Here is a 16,546-nt window from a genome sequence, read left to right on the forward strand (position 1 = left end):
CTCTCTATGGTTCCGGCACCGGAAGTCGGGAGCGCTGCTCCGGCATGGCGGAGCGTGCGGCGGCGCCTGCGGTGCCCGAGGCGGAGCGGCGCTTCCTGCGGCAGCATCCGCTGCTCTGCCTCGTGCCGCCGGGCCGGGTGCGGCTGCTCGGAGGGGTTTGCACGGGGAGGCCGGGGCCGCGTCCCTGGAGCGGGCCGGGGGGGCGGCGGGCCCGGGGGCTTTGTCCCGGTGTGGGGGCGGGGGGCGCCCCAGCTCTCGGCATCCCCCCGCGCTTCCTTGACCAGACGTGTCCTTCAGGTGCGGTGCAGGCTGACGGGACACGAGATGCTGTGCCGGCTCTCGGACCTGCAGGCTTACACTAACGGCAAGAAGTATCAGCGGCTGGTAAAGACAGCCGGGGAGTTCGACTACAGCATGTTTGAGCCCCATATAGTGCCCAGCACAAAGAACCTGTACGTATTCTTCCCCGTGTGGCAGGCTTAACGCTTTGTTCCGTGTCAGACATGCAGCGGTAGAGTTTTACAAAGGTTCTTGAGTCTGTGGGGTTTGGGAGACTGGAAAAGGCTTTATAAAATGTTTATCAGCTGTGAGCGCAGTCCTTGTAAGTGAAAAGTTACTATGCAGTAGCAAACTTAAACTGTTGCTGGCTCTTTGTTTCTGCCTTTGTCAGACACCAGCTGTTCTGCAAGCTGACTCTAAGGCACATCAACAAGTACCCAGAGCAAGTGCTGGCTCATGTCCAGGGGAGGCGCTACCAGAAGGCCCTAAAAACATGTAAGTGGCTTTTCTAAAGATACAAGCAGAGGAGGTTTTTTCTCTGAACTTCTGAGATTCCAGCAGATGTACGTGAAGGGAGTCGGTCAGTTTTCTTTAGGTTGACAGTAGTGCGCTGCTGTTGCTGTGTGTGCTCCTCAGCTATGGAGGAAGATCCCAGATGTAGGAAGCAATTGGCCTCTAGCAAATACCATGGAACATCCTTACTGGAGAGGGCAGTTCACTCCTCCAGCACAGGCTCAGTGTAAACGTCTTTCCCCTCTTTTATGGTCCTTAGCATCGCTGTAGGTTACATGAATGTATATTAGAGTTGGAGGTTGACTTACTTTTGAGATGCATTTAGCACAAGCTAGGAGGTGGGAATGAAAAGGCCTGAGGTGGTAGGGTGGCCTTCCTCAGAGCTGCTCTCTTAGATGAGGAGTGCCAGAAGGAAGGAGTGGAGTACATCCCGACGTGCCTGCGACAGAAGCAGCGGCGGATGCAGCACTCTGATGACCAAATGAACAGGAGCAGGCAGCCTTACAGAAAAGAGGAATTCTGGGAGCCACAGTCCAGCGATGAGGATGGAGAGGAGACAGATGACAGCATGAGTGACCTGTACCCATGTGAGTGAGAACATCACTATCATCTGTGTCCTGAAGGGAGTTTTTTGAAGGGATTTTCTCCCAGCTTCTTTATACTGTTCTTCGTTGCTCACATGCCAGAGGCATGGAGTTCTTGGGTTTCAGTAAAGCTTACCACCACCAGATGAGAAACTGCAGTTACCACTAAGTAATAACCAGAGCTGGATCACATAAGGTGTTAGGGGAGGTATCCAGGATCCGCTGGGATTTACTGCTTTAGCTATCTCTGCTTTCCTCATTTCCTAACAAATCCTTGAGTCTCACAGAAGCTGGTCAGGGCGTGCTGCTTACACCTGTGGGTGTTGCCGGGCTGTGGGAGGGACAGGGATGACGCCCCAGAACGGCCTGTGCTGAGCAGTCCCCGGAGTGGGGCGCGTGAGAGCGCAGCACACTCCTCATAAACCAGCGTGTTTATTTCCCAGGAATTTCAGCGGTGACACATACGAGCTCAGCGACTGGAAGCAGCTTTGGAAATTGCTTTTCAAGATGTCTCAGAGTGAAGTCGGGGGGAAGCCTGTGTCACAGGGGGCTGATGCTAAGTATTTGTATTTTAGCTGCACTCTTCCCAAGAAAAAGCCCAACGGCTCCACAAACCACAGAGGGCAGTGATGACTTTGCAACAGACAGCGAGGATGATGGGACCAAGCAGAATGGTGACATGAACAGAGAGGATGGTGGAAAAACAGATGCCAGCAGAGCCAGCAACAAACGGGGAAAGGTGGGAGTTGCGCCGCATGCAGCAGTAGGGGAGCCTTGAGCTGGGATCCCATCCCGTACGTGTTTGATCTGTTCCTGTCTGAGAACCAGCAGAAGGTGCAGAGCTACTCAGAATGGCTTTTCCCCATGTGCCAGCCCCTGGCTGTGTCCTGAGTTGTGAGCTGCCACCAGCAATTTACCCTGTCTGTGGTCACTAGCATTGTTCCTGCCTGTACAAAGAGGCCATTGACAGGATCCTGCTGCACACTGGCCTAAGAGGGAGACTGAAGCATGTCCCTCACACACACGAACACAAACCCTTTGAAGGCACAGGGTCCTTCTAAGCCCTTTTTCTGCCTCTTGAGGATCTGGCCAGGTCTTGCCTTGCAAGAATTCTTTCTCAGATTGGGAAGGAGACAGATATTCCCTACACAAAGGTGGACAAACCCTTAACTCTCCAAGGCAGACCCCGAGGAAGGGGCTAGATCATTTATGTCAAACCAGAGAGTTGAGGCTGGGGGAAATTTGGGTTCATCGCTACACAGTGTATCTAATGAAACCAGAGATCTGTCAGAGGAAGGGATGCAAACTTGCAGGGTACGGGCAGGGAAAGATCTTTTCTGCTCTGTCACTTGGTGAAGGAAAGCACTCGGTTTCTGTTTCAGCTGTCTTGGGGGTTTGGAAATCAGCTGATTAACTTATTTTTCTCTACAGAAACAGTCAGGCCCTTTAAAGAAGAAATTCAAGAGTCATCATCGAAAACCCAAGAACTTGAAGAAAGCAGTGAATGGCAAATAAACTGATAACTACAGTGGTCTGAAGCCTGTTGTGTAACAATTCCAGTGGGTGCTGTTACCTGTTAGAGCTGAGGAGGGGAGCAGTGGGGTAGAATCAATTGGTATTTAAGAGCTTCAGGCTGCCCCCAGGGAGAAGCACTGCCACATGCAGGCAGCCCAGAGCAGGGGACTCTTCCTCATGAAGAGGATTGTCAATAGGTGGCACAGGAGCAGTAACCAGCGGCCTGCCTGGGGAGCGTCACCACTCACACACGCCAGGTGGATACAAAGATGCCATTGTTTTATTTTGATTGTTTCCAAAAATCAAAACATTTTCAAACACAACTAAGGTACAAAATACAGCATAAAAATGAGAATTTATACTTTTTTTTTCCACATAGAAAGCAAAAATATATTCAGAATGAATTCCAGAACACTTTGCAGAGCCAATTGACAGCTGATATCCTGCTTGTGAGAGCTTCTCAGCCATGGGGAGAGGTCATGGGATTTTTGGGAGATGCACAAATACAGCAGCATAGGTAGGAAACCAGAATCTTCTGCATCAGGACTCACAGTAACTCTGCATATTGTGCTGCCTGGAAATACCTTTAATGCCCTCCTCCTGACCATGCCCCTTTAGTACCAAAATATTTCTGCTGCAAGGGACAATATCAGTTCCTTTCCTGGGGTCTTCTGCCAGAATAGGGACTCAATTTTCACAGAGGAAACTGGTCAGTCAGCATTTCAGACCAGGTTGTCATCCAGCTCCTTAGACAGGACACAAGTTGAGAAAGCCAACTTAAGGGCTACTTACAGGAGTAGTTTCTATCGTTCCATTTATAAATACTATGAACACCACTGGCAGTTAAAGTATCTGAGATTGGCTGCCTTGATGTAGTCTAAAACCATTACAAGAGCTGCAGTGAAACTGAGCAAAAGCACCCGTGCTGCTTATCTGTAACTGGAAAGACTAGTTTTGCTATGAAGAGATGGGCACAGTGAACACTTGAGGTAAAAAAACTTCTCTTGCAAAACCTTTCAAGAAGAAAACTTTCTATATGACCCAACCATAACTGCTGGCTTCCCCTCCCACCCACCCCCCAACTGATTCCTTCAGCAGCAGCACATCTTACTACTACACTGGCCATTCTCCCTTCAAGATGATGAAATCATTGGTTTAGCATTCATCAGTGCTCTTCTATTTGGCATCAGTTCTTTCAGACTAGTTTTCTCTCCTAAAAAGCAACCATTAAGCTGAACTGTCCAGGTTAGTGCCCTTACCAGGAGACCCTGGTAAATAGCTCCTGCTGGAGACATTCAGCTGAATTACTCCTTGAACAAACAGTTGAGCAGCTTTCTCACGGGAGACAACAGTGCAAGGTATCAATGTAATATTAGCAAGTTGGTAGGGCTCATGCTTTCTAGAACTCTTTCATGATCTAGTGAAACAGGCTTACCTAGCTGACTGGCAGAGGACAAAATGCCTCCTCTGAGCAGCACTAAGCATGTTCATGGCACAGTGATTGTGGCACTGAAAGGTGGAAATGGGGCCTTCCCCCCACACTGTACTGAGGAGTTCCTCCCTCTGAACACACAAGTTATATCCCCACCTGCTTATTCGCTGCATGGGTTTGAATTTGCATTCTTCAGCTATAACCGTTGGATTCAGAGCCGAGAATTGGGGCTCTGGCAGCACAGAGCTGATGTGGGGTGTCCTCCCTGCACAGCTTGGGATGAGCCACCATGGAGCAGAGAAAGGGCTGTCCTTGACTGGACCCTTGCTGTCACAGGGACTGGTGCAGCCAGGACTGACAGAAGTGAGCCAGAGAAGCAAACCCTACAGATGAAAAGATAGACTGCTCCCATCTCACCCCTACCGAGTGCAGCGAAAAGGGGGAGTTCTGCAGTTTTCAAGACACTTTTACCAATAACCTACAATTCAGATAGGAATTTGGGGCATACGTGGATGGAAGCTGGTTAATAGCAGAAAGGAGCTTCTGTTATGGAACCTGCAGCACAACTTGGCTCCCTTCTTGGGAATGCAGGAGGAAACTTTGGGGAAAGAATGCTGAATACAGTTCTTTTGGCACACAGTTTTCACAGAATGTGACATTCTGTCTCTTCAGGAGTATCGCCCCCTCCGCTCCTTGAACTGATTAGCAAAACAGGACTCCTGATTAGCAATAAAGGATTATCCCTTGTTCCTCTTGAGAGGGGAACAGGGACATGTTAGAAGACCCCCTCCCTTTTCTTACCTAGAGGGGCTACAACTACTTTCAGGGTTTTTCCTTTTGCCTTCCATCTGGGGGTAGGAAATACTTCCCCTGTTAAACGAAATGGAATTACAGGCCTCTACGCAGCAGAATAACAGTGTTTTTTCTTGATGCTGCTTTCCACATTGATAAGAAATGCTATGATCAGCAAGGGAACTCCTCATGCACAAGACAGTTTTAATGAAGGTGAGAAACGGGAGCCACTTTTTTAGTTATAGCTAGAACCCAACAGTACACAATGATACAGCCGTATCTGCTCACAGTACTTCAAATTTCAAAACACTGCTGACATTAAAGACAGCAAACTACTGTTCTACTGCAACTCACTGAAGCATCAGCAAAATGCAGGTTCCTTGGGTTAGTTCCAAATCTAGGAAGTTAGAATAAGCCTAGGCAACTTTTCTTGAAGAAATAGGATTTTGTCTATTACATTACTGGTGCCACTGTAAATCAAATTATCTGTGCCTTTAATAAGAAGGGGGCATGTACGTGTAAAATGCTGGCAGTTTTTGTTGAATCCATAAAGAATCAGTTCTGGACTTAATATGTTATGTCCCAAGAAGTGTTGCTATTCCTGTTACCACTCTTTTTTCTTCTCATCCATGGAGACTCCACCAGGACCCAGTGCAACCACAAGGAGGAGGCCTCCAATGACAGACATGGTCTGGAAGAAATCGTATTTGAGGAAGTCATGCATGGGCTTGTAGGGTGGGACGGTCCAGAAGGCATTGAAGTAGATATTGATGCCAAACAGCCAGATGACTAGAGTCAAGGCAGCCAGCTTAGTCTTGAAGCCAATTGCCACCAAGATAATCAGGGCTGTGCCCACAATGTTCTGCAGAATCTGCAAACAAAGAAAACCCCACAAGCTTACATATGGCTCTTAAATAGACAGACAAGCATCAGAACAGAGCATGGACAAGTTCAACAGAACAGGCTGTTGTGCCACAGATGATCTAGTAACTTTCTCTACATATTAATTCTACTAAAAAATAGACTTAAATCATAAGCACTGAGCAGGTGCTGCAGCTGATCAGGGAGTTGGTACTATATTCTAGTTCCTTAACTCATACTTTTATACTCGGATACTTACAGAAAAGAAGTTCATATCAAAATGTAGCAGTGTCATGAACATGAGGACCAGCAGCACACGGCCCCCCAGCTGCATGTACTGCTTTGGGGAGCTTTCCCGCATGGTGGGGACACCAGCAAACATGCTTTTCCCCTCTGAGCGTGACTCGGCCAACAGCAGCAGCAAACCTCCCCCAAGGGCCAGGTTCCTACAGGAAGACAGGGGGAAAAAGAAAACCCAAAGGCAGTTTATACTTTGCACTACTCTAGTGACTTAAAGTTTTATTTGACAATTTAAACTCAGTAAGAATCTGCATGCTGGGGAGGAGTGACCTACTCCTCCCATGCACTGTGCCTGCATTAGGCTTCACAGATGACACAGCAGTATTGCACCCAAGGATTTCCCCAAGCCTGTGCAGACACGTAAAGCCTGCCAGGGAAGTCCAGCGCCCTCAGCTCAGGCACAATTGCTTAGCATCTGTCATAGCATGACTTTAGTTGTATTGAAGTTATTCTGGACCTCAGGTTTAATCACATATGCCAAAGTAGTTCAGAGGCTGCTTTGAGAAAACAGAATAGCAGTCCTGCTAAAAATTACCCAGGTACACAGCTTACGGGTTGTAGTAAGCCCAGAGTATAGTTCTTGTGCTGCCCCCTACCCCCATTCTCAAAGGAGAGGGGTGAAAAGGCAACAGTCAGCCATTACTCAGGATTGGCAAGAAAGCTCATGTTTAAAGGCCTTGTCTTATACTTCAAGAAGGTGCTAGAGCTTTAAAATCCCAGAAACCATTCTAGCATCTATATGCTTTAGCTATCCCAGAAAATGGCTTCAGTCATGCATAAGCACAGTTGCTATTTTAGCCATTTAGGAAATAACAGCAGCTCACTGATCCAGTCTAGACAGCTGCTTGCGAGTGCTCAGCAAGAAGGTTAGTTGCAGAAGCACTTAGATCCTAGAGGGCTAGGATTAGTCTTTTGCCTTCTACAATAGTGCTCTATGGCTTAACACAGACTCTACTGATTTTTTAAGTGCTGACATTTCTTGTTTAACATAAATGCACAATTTGAAAATACTTCTAGTGGTGTATTTCTAGTAAACACCATGTACAGAGATCATTTGCTCTGTCAGGGACAGAGGACAGTTTTGATTCTGTTCTGATAAACTCTAAGAAGTAGGCATACCTCATCAAGAACTTCAGGTCCCATAGAATGCTGTATGCAATAGTCTAGGCAAAGGGAAAAAAAGCCAGGTTAAAACACCATATAAACTGCACTGACATTATGAATTTATGTTACAGTCTCAAGCCTGTGCTATCCATAGCAGAAGTCAGTTACAAGTATGTTACACTGAAGGAAACAAGGTAGGTTACATCTGTGGTCCAGTCAGCCAGTGTAAACCAGGGAACAGAAGCCACGACTGACTTGTGCTGTAGCCGCACACCCCCCACACCCCCTGCACCCCAATTCACTGGTTTTCAATAGAAAGGATGCTACTACTAGCTAGGATCTTTTATAATAGCTGTGTGCTGAAGGCCAAAGCAACTGCAAGTTCCACATCTGGCACTTTACTGACATACAGGTAAAGTGCAAGTTACTTCTGCTAAATTGGTCAAGTATTGAATCAATGTCTCCAGCCAACTGAATTACAGCTCAGGATCTATTGGGCACATCAGAAGCAGCAAAACAGTTCTGTGCCATTGAGGACTGGCATTAGGCCAGGGTGGAGAAGAATTCCAGAGCTGCGAGTTGTATTTAAACACGTTGGTAGTACTGGGGCAAAGCAAGATTTGAAAGATAAAATTTAGAAGGGCTGAAGACAAGCCTCCTACCTGTAATGCTATAATTCCAAACAGTCCAAAGCAGGCATATTGCACAAAGTTCCTACTCAGCACCAGGATGCAGCCGCCTGAGTTGGGGAAATTGAACACAGTTACATTCTGGCTTGCACAGGAAAAGATGCTGCAGGAATGCTAACTTGTTCTGATCTGAGCAGACACTGGTCGCTTTCCACTGAGCCACAAAGAACATCAAGCAGGAAATTTTACTGGCACAAATCAGTTTGAGAACCTAGAAGTCTTAGCGCATTTTAAAATGTATTCTAAATCCGGAAGCATCTTCTATTTTACAAAGGGTAAGCACATGCTGAATGCAGCCCCCAACACAGCACTGTACAGCAGCCATTGGTGTTGAAGCATTACAAGAAATTAAAAAGGAACTCAACTAACTATGGATTTTATTTTTTGGTGAAAGAGGTGTTAGGGCAAACATGCTGTACGTCTTCCTTTAAAGCTTTTGATTTATAGCCTTCCTCAAGTCTTTATCACAAAGCACTGACAGCCTTTGCTACTTTGACATGAGGACTGGTAACTGCATTCAATTAAGCTGATTTGTTACACAAAAATACGAGGTTAAAATAATTTAAACCCAAACACGAGACAAGAAATTGCCAGAGCAATCAAGGGACACAACATGAACAGCAAAGGATCTGACTTCTCTCCGTTTCTCCAGGCCCACCAGCACGCTCAACAGGAGCTCTGCTTCCGGGCTTATTTTTAATCCTGGGCTTTGAAAAATCTCCAACACAAGTCCCCCTCAGGCTTAAGCACACCACCTGCAGGACAAGACTGCCACTGAGATTAATACCCCTTCAATCAGGACACCAGGAAAGTCTTAACACTGCCCTGTTTAAGAAATAAGAGTATTTAATTTAGAAAATTCAGGGGGTGTATGTGTTTAGAGAGGCACGTACAGAATTGAAAACAGATTGTCCTAATGGATTCTTGGCATCTGACTCAGAGGTAGTGTCAGAAGAAATTCTCCAAGATCACTTCCAGGAAAGACTGAAACAGGTCAATTGAGTTCTTTTCATTCAGCCCATGTGGTACTATCAGTTCTAAGCTTTCAGTGGCTATTAAGAAGTCAGTGAAGCATCCCATGCTTACATGATTCACACTGGTTACACAAGCCAGGGTGGCAGACACACCGGAGTGCTCTGGCATCCACCTTAACAGCCTTAGAGCCACTTACTTAGCTGTCCAAAGAGATTTATGAACACAAAGATGGAGGCCAGGAAATAGCCACAGTTCCATGTGCCATCAATGTAATCCCTCTGTTCGCTCCACTGGAACCACATGCGGATGCCATCCTCCAGGAAAGTGCTGATCAGGCACAGGTGGGCCACGTGGGGCAGGTATTGCTTCGTCACCCTCAGGAACTGCACGGGCAGACAGCATTGTTAGCAGGGGACCAAGGCAAGATGATACTCAAGCCATAACAGATCCATGCACTCTGCAGACTCTGAGGTCGGCAGTTCTCATGCACTTAAATCATCAACATCTGGAAAGAAACACATACTTGGGACTTGATTTAATGAAATTCTTCTCCACTTCAGTTTGAGAACAGCTGGAAGCAGCAGGGGGAAACCTGTTGTCACATGCCACCCCAAGAACATTTGGGACAAGGACCTGGAGAAAACCAGAATCCAGCAACACCTTCCTACATAAGTGGAACTGTGCTTGATGAAGCTCTTACTAGCCAAAAGCTGACCCTGGTTTTAGCTTCTGTCTCAGGGTTTCCTGTTACATTTCAACTATCAGCCAGCCAGGAGCTGAAAGGACAGTCCTACATGATCAGGCACTCAACACCTTGTAACAAACCGACTGGGGGAGTCAGGCTGACAGGAGACCCACTTGGTACAAACTGAAAAACATTAATAAGCTTTCTGCCAAGCCAGTTCTTCCTAGCAGCTCAGAAAAGCAACGGTGCAAAGCATGCGCACTTGTGTACCAGCAGCAGCAACCAGATCAGTGTGGCCATTGCATGTAACTGCACCCTCTCTCCTCGAAGTATACAGTTTCTACATCCATTAAGAAACAGCACTTGGATTTGCATTGTCACTTGGTGCAAGCCAGCACCTGGCTGGCCTCTTCCACACACAGGTTCAGCTTAGCCACATCTCTCAGAGGATGTATCTGGAGCCAGCCTATACTCCTGTCTGAGCAAGTGAAATCTAGTAAGAAACAAATGTGAACATAATCTAAAACTAACTACAAGATTAAACAGCAGGTTTTTGCCTCCAGATGACAGAAGCAGTTTGAGCAGGTTAATACTCATGAAAGTAAATGCCCATGCCAGGAGGCTTCATGTAGATCTAGCTTCCAGAATCCGCAGGGAGGCCCACACTAGGATAAGGAGGAACTGCTGTTTAACAAAACCCCATTACCCCACATGAAGTTCCATGTGTTGTAAGGCACATCGAATCATGTTGTTTATACAATATTGGAATACTTCAAGCATGAAAAGGGGTGAGGGAACCCATGTGTGTATAGGCATCTTCTAGACAGCACTGAACTGTGCTATGAAGAATGGACTGAGAAGGCACACAAGCCTTTTCTTTTGTAATTCAGTATCCCCATGGACCTCAGGTTAGACAAGAGAGCTGACTGGTTTCTTCCTGGGCAAAATCTTTACAGCTCTGGCAGTGCTGCATGCTTTCAGTATATATGGGAGCATGGAGCAAGGAGACTAAAGCCACTGCTGAAAGTTTATCCTTGCCAAAGTAACTAGTAATTACCAAAGGCTGCTCTAAAGCTTATGCAAATGTCAAGCTTTGCTTACTGTTTAACTAAAAATTATCACAAGAAAAAAACCCCACCAATCACACTTAATTAAACAGTGACTATGGGAACAAACTACAGCAGTTGTACTGCATGTAGCCAGAGTCTAAGGGTCAAGAGTCAAGTCAACGGAGTACGTTTTAAGTGCAGCTGTACTCTGATTCAGGGCTGCCACTTCAGGCTTTTTTAAGCCATGTCAACAGTTGGATGAATGAGTCAGAAGAAAATTTGTGATCTTTGTCACTGCATGAGATGCACAGCTTGGCTTACAGCTTGCTTCTCTCCTGGATTTCACTGTGCATTTGGGGAAACTTGCTATGGAATACTAAGGACAAAGTTATTTTGGAACCAGTACAAACCCAGAAGTGGTTTGTGCAGTAACTCTGCTGTGTCAAGACCCAGAACAAGCAACTTTGGTCTAGGAAAAAAAAAATAAATAAATGAAAGTGGAAGGCATCTGTAAGGAAAGAGACCTGCTGTGGAGAGGCAGAACAAAGCAGAAACCTTAAAAGAGGATATCTGCCTCCAGGCCTCATCTTTGTTATTTTGAAATGGGTCATGTAAGCTGATCTCCCCCTTTCCTGAAAGGGTAACTGCCAACAATCCAGGTGAAGGAAGCAAGAAGGCATTTAACATTTACCTGTTCTCCAAGTGTAAAGGAGCAGCCTTATCATCGCTGGACACCCATAACCCATGTAGCTGCATTTACTTAGCTACACACAAGTTGATGGCCCCTGTACCACAGCAAGCCTGAAGTAAATCGGCTTCAGAAACAGACCGTATGAACAAAAAAAAAAAAACAAGGCTAAAATAACAACTAGCCATGGACATCCAGAGAGAAAGCAAGAGAACAGTTATGTGATGACTAAAGGAAGAGAACACAACAAACACCAAGTGATTCTGCAATTAGAGGGTTTGGGTATAAATCACCCAAGTAGTTTAACTAAGGACAGGATAACTTCTAAAAAACAGGAGATCTCCAGAAGTGGGACTGAACTAATAGTACCAGACACCCCGTTTTTCTGCTCTGCACATCACTGTGGCTCAAATGCTGTAACTTTAGACCACTTCCTACTTCCTTTAAAATTCACACAGATAAAAGCAGCATGTATGTGAAATGTGGTTAACTGCAGTTGATAAACATCCAGCTAAGATGTGGGACATGAAGCATGCACACCACTAAGCACAATACCTGTAAACCAAAGCAAAACTGTTGACATTGATGGAGGTTGCAGTGTTAAACTCATGACATCAAGTAATAGGATAGCTTATTCCACTGTGGGTTTTGCATCACCTGTTCTTAGCACACACTGCCTCCTTCCAAGAGACAATACAGAAGAGACAACAACACGCTGAAGCAGAACTATTTTGAAGACCAGCTGGTTCTATGTTGGCAGCCAAGTCACTAGCATACACTAGAGGGGTCTGCCTTGCCACTTTCCCCTCTAACAGCTCAGAGGGGCAGAGAGTTCAATGTTCCTCTCAACAAGCAGAGATGCACAAGAGGATCCAGGATTTTTCAAAAGGAGGCTTAAAAATATTCAAAACAATGAAAAGGCCCTGTGCAAACAGAGGTAATAAAATCATTCTGTTTTGACTCTTTATGATACTTTCTAAACTATACTCTACCTCCAGCAGTATCAAATTTGTTAAAACTCTAGTCTGTGCTGTTCAAAGTGCATATACCATAGCATAACTACAGGTACTTTAAGACCAGTATATAGCTAGGAGGTGTGTGTTCTTACATCAGGGAAGTGCTCATCATGGTGATGAGCAGAGCAGCCTGCTGATGTACCCAGAAAGCCCTCATGTGCTGCACAGCATTATTAGCTTAGAGCTTCCCATAAAGGCATATTGCAAATATCTAAATGACATTCATTTAAGGGTTTCCTTTGTTCCAGGAGGACAGATACTTCCAGCAGCCTGTGATCCTTCATAGAACAGGATGCTCAATCCTCTGGCAGAGAAAAAAGAACAAATAACTTCTTTCACCAACCTGTGTACATCCACTGAAAGAACTCCCACCTAAGCACCAGAAGGACAACAGCACCCACCACGCCGAGTTGATCAATATATGCAAGTTCCTTGGGAAAGCTAGAAACAGAGGCTTTCCTACTTACTTCAAAAGGCAGGAATCTAGTGACACACTAGAACATTGTCATAAATCTTAAATTTTTAATTGCAGGACGATTTCTTGTAATAATGCTTTTCACTCCTAAAATGTGCCTTATACCAATTCCATTTTTCAAAAAGCTATTTAGTAATCAAATGTTAAAATACGATTTTTCTGTATATTGGAATTTGCTATCATTCTTCATAGGGAGATTATTTTCTAGCCTAACCAGAACCGGGTATGTGGCTTATAATGCTAAAGGATTGATGTACTGACATCACTAAGTTACAGAGAACATTTCCAAATTCATTTTTTAATATAAAACACAGAAAAGTTCAGACTAACATTAAATGTTTTATTCTCCCTTCCATGTTCTGCAAAATAGGATACAGAGATGTTGGCTTTAGCTGAACAACATGCATCAGCATTTATTTTGGAAAACTAAATGAAACCCCCAGAGTCTGGGTGCCCCTTGCAGCCCTTTCATTGCAGCAGTGACTCTATAGTCTCCTTGCACTTCTGTCCATATTTTTTTTGTAACAGCAGAAATACCAGGCACCCACATTCCTAAAGATTAGTACAGACACTAGAAAAAGTTCCTGAGATCTGCTCCCTCTTACAAGGATTACAGAGGAGAGACAACCAGCTCTCGAACCCTAAACAATCAGCACAGGGCCCAGATACAGCTATTTTTCAGTACAATAATGTCAGCAGTACACGGCAACTGCACTGAAATGCTTAGCATGCAATATTTTAAACAGGAATCACTAAAAAAGGGCTTATTAATCGAATAATTTAAATACTCAGAAATTAAGACTGGGCTCGTGCTGTAGTGCTGAAAAAGAAATCAGACCACGAAGCCTGTAGTTGGGCATCATTTTGAACCAAGATTGTGATTTCCTTGCACTGTGGCTCACCCAGGTTTCAAGAGCCTTTAATAGCTTTGCCCACCCTCCCCAGTATCTAACAAGTTGCCTTCCCTGAATTCAACAGGCCCAGCCCCAAGCAAGGCCTCTGCTGCAGGCCTTGGAAACCACCAACAGCTCAGAGCACAGGTCACCAGCCATACTGTGCACCTGTGGGCTACAAACTCATGCTTTAGCCAAGCTAAGCTCACAGCTAGTTCTCATCACAAGTGATCCCACCACAAGCACTGGTGCTCACTTATCTAAACAATGATACAATCGAACCAAAAGAAAAAATGATCTCTTTCTTCCCTGCCAGTTCAGCTCTCCAGTCCAGTGACAGAAAAGTACTGGTGTGAGAGAAAAGGGGGCCACATCCATGGGAGAAGCAGGACAGCACCTTTCCCTGACAGCTAGCTGTCAGAAAAGCCTAGCTGCCTTGTAAAACCGTGTCTTCACTGCACTAGCTCAGCTTTGGATTACTTGTTACTACTGAATATCTTGGCATTTAGGGCATAATTTGCTAATTCAAATAGGAATTACAGTATCTGAGAAAAGTTAAGCTTTAGTGTTTCAATTTAAGGAATGGATTATTATTGCACTTGTAAGAGACATTCAGGACATGCTGATAAACCATGGAAGTAGCTGTTAACTTTTTGCCACAGGTCTTTTATATTACAGAAATTTAAGACTCGTTATTCTTGAACACTAGGTACAGGCAATGGAGAAATCCAGGATACACTGAGAATGCCCTGAGCTCCCAGAATAGACACTGTCCAGCTCGACTACCTCCACCTCCATCAAGAAGAGCTTCAACACAATTGCAGTCCAAATATTCCAAGTATTTTTTTTAATCTAATATGAACTAACAGTTTCCATAAGCCAAGTGTTAACTTTGCAATATATACCAAAGGTTATCACTTAGTAAATCACTCCTACACTGGTGTGATACTGAGTTTTAGCATAATACACATACGGAAAGCACACGATTGAGCTACTAGGCAGCTATCTGAAGGCAGAATTATCAAAGGGGCTAGTTACTTGGAAAGCATAAAAAAAATGTTTTATCACCTGATGGGTAACTGTAGGCAAACACTCCGAATTCTGCAGCTAAAAACTCATCTTTATGTAGGATGAGGCCAAGCACAAATAATGTGCCATTTAAAACTCATTTCAGGAGGAAGCAAACAGCATTTTAGCTGGATAAAAGAGCTTTCATTAGTATGAATAAAGGGGTGTTAAGGACATCTAGAAATAGTCACACAGGAGTAAATAGAGAAGCCTTATGAAAAGGTCAGGACAAGAGTCCTAAATTTTGGCAAGTAGTTTGAACACAATAGTGATAGTTTACTTCTGTAAAGGGAGTGAGAGGAGAAGGTAAACAGAGGATGACCAAAATGATGCAGACACCCTCTAAAATGGATACTCCATGCAACATACGAAGCTCTGTCTCTGAAACTTCCATCTGGGGGTGGGGAGGAAGCATGGAACAGGTTTTCCCAGTGAAACTCGGTTAAAGACACAGAGGCAGCACAGCCCCTCAGAGCTGTGACATGTTATGTTGCACCACACAACTTCAATAGTCAGAGCTGTAGAACCAGGCAGAATCAGGTTTTCCAGAGAACCTGTTAAATATGATAAGATGCTGCCTCTCATTTTCAATTAGATGAATCACAATGACAGTGAAGATCTTTCTAAAAGCATCACCAGCAGATCAACTACTTATGCTCAAAATGTTTCTACTCTTACATATAAGAGATAAGAAAAGTCTATTTAACAGAGAAATCTGTAAGAACCTTCACTGAAATAGATACAAAGAGAATTACCAGGCAGCACCAACTGGCTTGCTCTCGTTTTACCCCTTTTATCCAAGCACAGCACCGGAGTGCTGGCAAACATCTTCCGGTCTGGGTTTTCAGGTACCCGTCGGGGCTCAGATTTACACTTTCCTGTCCTCATCACCTCGCCCTCATTTCCCACACCCCTTTAAGCCCCATTTGCCAGCCGGGACGGCTGCCCCAGGACAAGAGCGGCTCGGACCCTGCTCTCCTTCCGCTCCCAGGAAGGAGCCCAGTTCCCAAGGGGAACTTGCCCGCTTCGCCGTGCACAGCCCGAGGAGCAGTCGCAAGGCCCGCATGAGCACAGGGGCCGGCACCCCCACAGGGACCCAGGCGCCGGGCCTGCACCGGCCACTCCCTCTCCGGCGGGAAGCCGGGCCCCAGCCTTCCCTCGGGGCGACGTGACCGAGAGAGCCCGCAGGCCCCAAGGTGGCGACCCCGCTCCGGGACGCCGCCATTGCGGCTGCCCTCCCGCGGCCCAGCTGAGTCCCCGGGCCGGCGGCCTCCCCTCCCCGCCAGCCCCAGTGCCCCAGGAAGCGGCCCAGCACACAAAGGCCGCCCAGCCAGCGGAGGAGGGAGGCAGGCGGGCGGGCGCGCACCTGGTCCGCGAAATCCTCGGCGGTGCTCATGATGTCGTTCTGGCCCATGGCGGCGGGCGGGGGGGCGACGGCTCTGCGCGCCTGGGCCCGGCTCTCGGAGACGGCGGCGGGCGGAGCGTGGCGGAGGAGCCCCGGGCCGCGCACCGATCGCTGCGCTGCCACGTAGGCCAGCCCTTAAAGGCGCCGCGCGGGAGGCAGCGCCGGCGCAAGAGGGGAGGGGCGTGGCCAGGGGAGGGTGGGGCTGCCCCGCCCCTCCACCTCC

General features: G+C 46.3%; 2 protein-coding genes across 3 annotated transcripts; one reads left to right on the forward strand and one right to left on the reverse strand.

The window, feature by feature from the left end:
* On the forward strand, window positions 1-2,904 carry SURF2 (surfeit 2). The gene is made up of 6 exons (XM_065696152.1): window positions 1-137; window positions 298-452; window positions 671-774; window positions 1,188-1,379; window positions 1,952-2,115; window positions 2,808-2,904. Exons 1-6 carry the CDS (start codon window positions 45-47, stop codon window positions 2,889-2,891), a joined length of 792 nt encoding a protein of 263 aa, XP_065552224.1. The 5' UTR covers window positions 1-44; the 3' UTR covers window positions 2,892-2,904.
* Window positions 2,905-3,153: 249 nt separating this feature from the next.
* Window positions 3,154-16,508, reverse strand: SURF4 (surfeit 4). Of its 2 annotated transcripts, XM_065696149.1 has the most exons (6): window positions 16,285-16,495; window positions 9,241-9,427; window positions 8,043-8,119; window positions 7,396-7,439; window positions 6,236-6,422; window positions 3,154-5,986 (listed from the first exon to the last, which is right to left on the reverse strand). In XM_065696149.1, the coding sequence occupies exons 1-6, from the start codon at window positions 16,330-16,332 to the stop codon at window positions 5,720-5,722; spliced, it is 810 nt and encodes a 269-aa protein (XP_065552221.1). In that variant the 5' UTR covers window positions 16,333-16,495; the 3' UTR covers window positions 3,154-5,719. The 2 variants fall into 2 exon arrangements, with proteins under 2 accessions (XP_065552221.1, XP_065552222.1); XM_065696150.1 differs by lacking the exon at window positions 9,241-9,427 and having other exon boundaries at window positions 16,285-16,508.
* Window positions 16,509-16,546: the final 38 nt, after the last annotated feature.

The sequence above is a fragment of the Lathamus discolor genome, chromosome 15, assembly GCF_037157495.1.
Source record: "Lathamus discolor isolate bLatDis1 chromosome 15, bLatDis1.hap1, whole genome shotgun sequence".
Lineage (NCBI taxonomy): Eukaryota > Metazoa > Chordata > Aves > Psittaciformes > Psittacidae > Lathamus > Lathamus discolor.

Excerpts from the sequence above, each read along its gene's own strand:
- SURF2 (XM_065696152.1), top strand. The coding sequence starts at position 45 with ATGGCGGAGCGTGCGGCGGCGCCTGCGGTGCCCGAGGCGGAGCGGCGC. Across the intron at positions 138-297 it reads GCCTCGTGCCGCCGGGCCGG|GTGCGGTGCAGGCTGACGGG; the intron begins GTGCGGCTGCTC and ends CGTGTCCTTCAG. Across the intron at positions 2,116-2,807 it reads CCAGCAACAAACGGGGAAAG|AAACAGTCAGGCCCTTTAAA; the intron begins GTGGGAGTTGCG and ends TTTTCTCTACAG.
- SURF4 (XM_065696149.1), bottom strand. The coding sequence starts at position 16,332 with ATGGGCCAGAACGACATCATGAGCACCGCCGAGGATTTCGCGGACCAG. Across the intron at positions 7,440-8,042 it reads TTGGAATTATAGCATTACAG|ACTATTGCATACAGCATTCT; the intron begins GTAGGAGGCTTG and ends CCCTTTGCCTAG. Across the intron at positions 6,423-7,395 it reads GACCTGAAGTTCTTGATGAG|GAACCTGGCCCTTGGGGGAG; the intron begins GTATGCCTACTT and ends GTCTTCCTGTAG.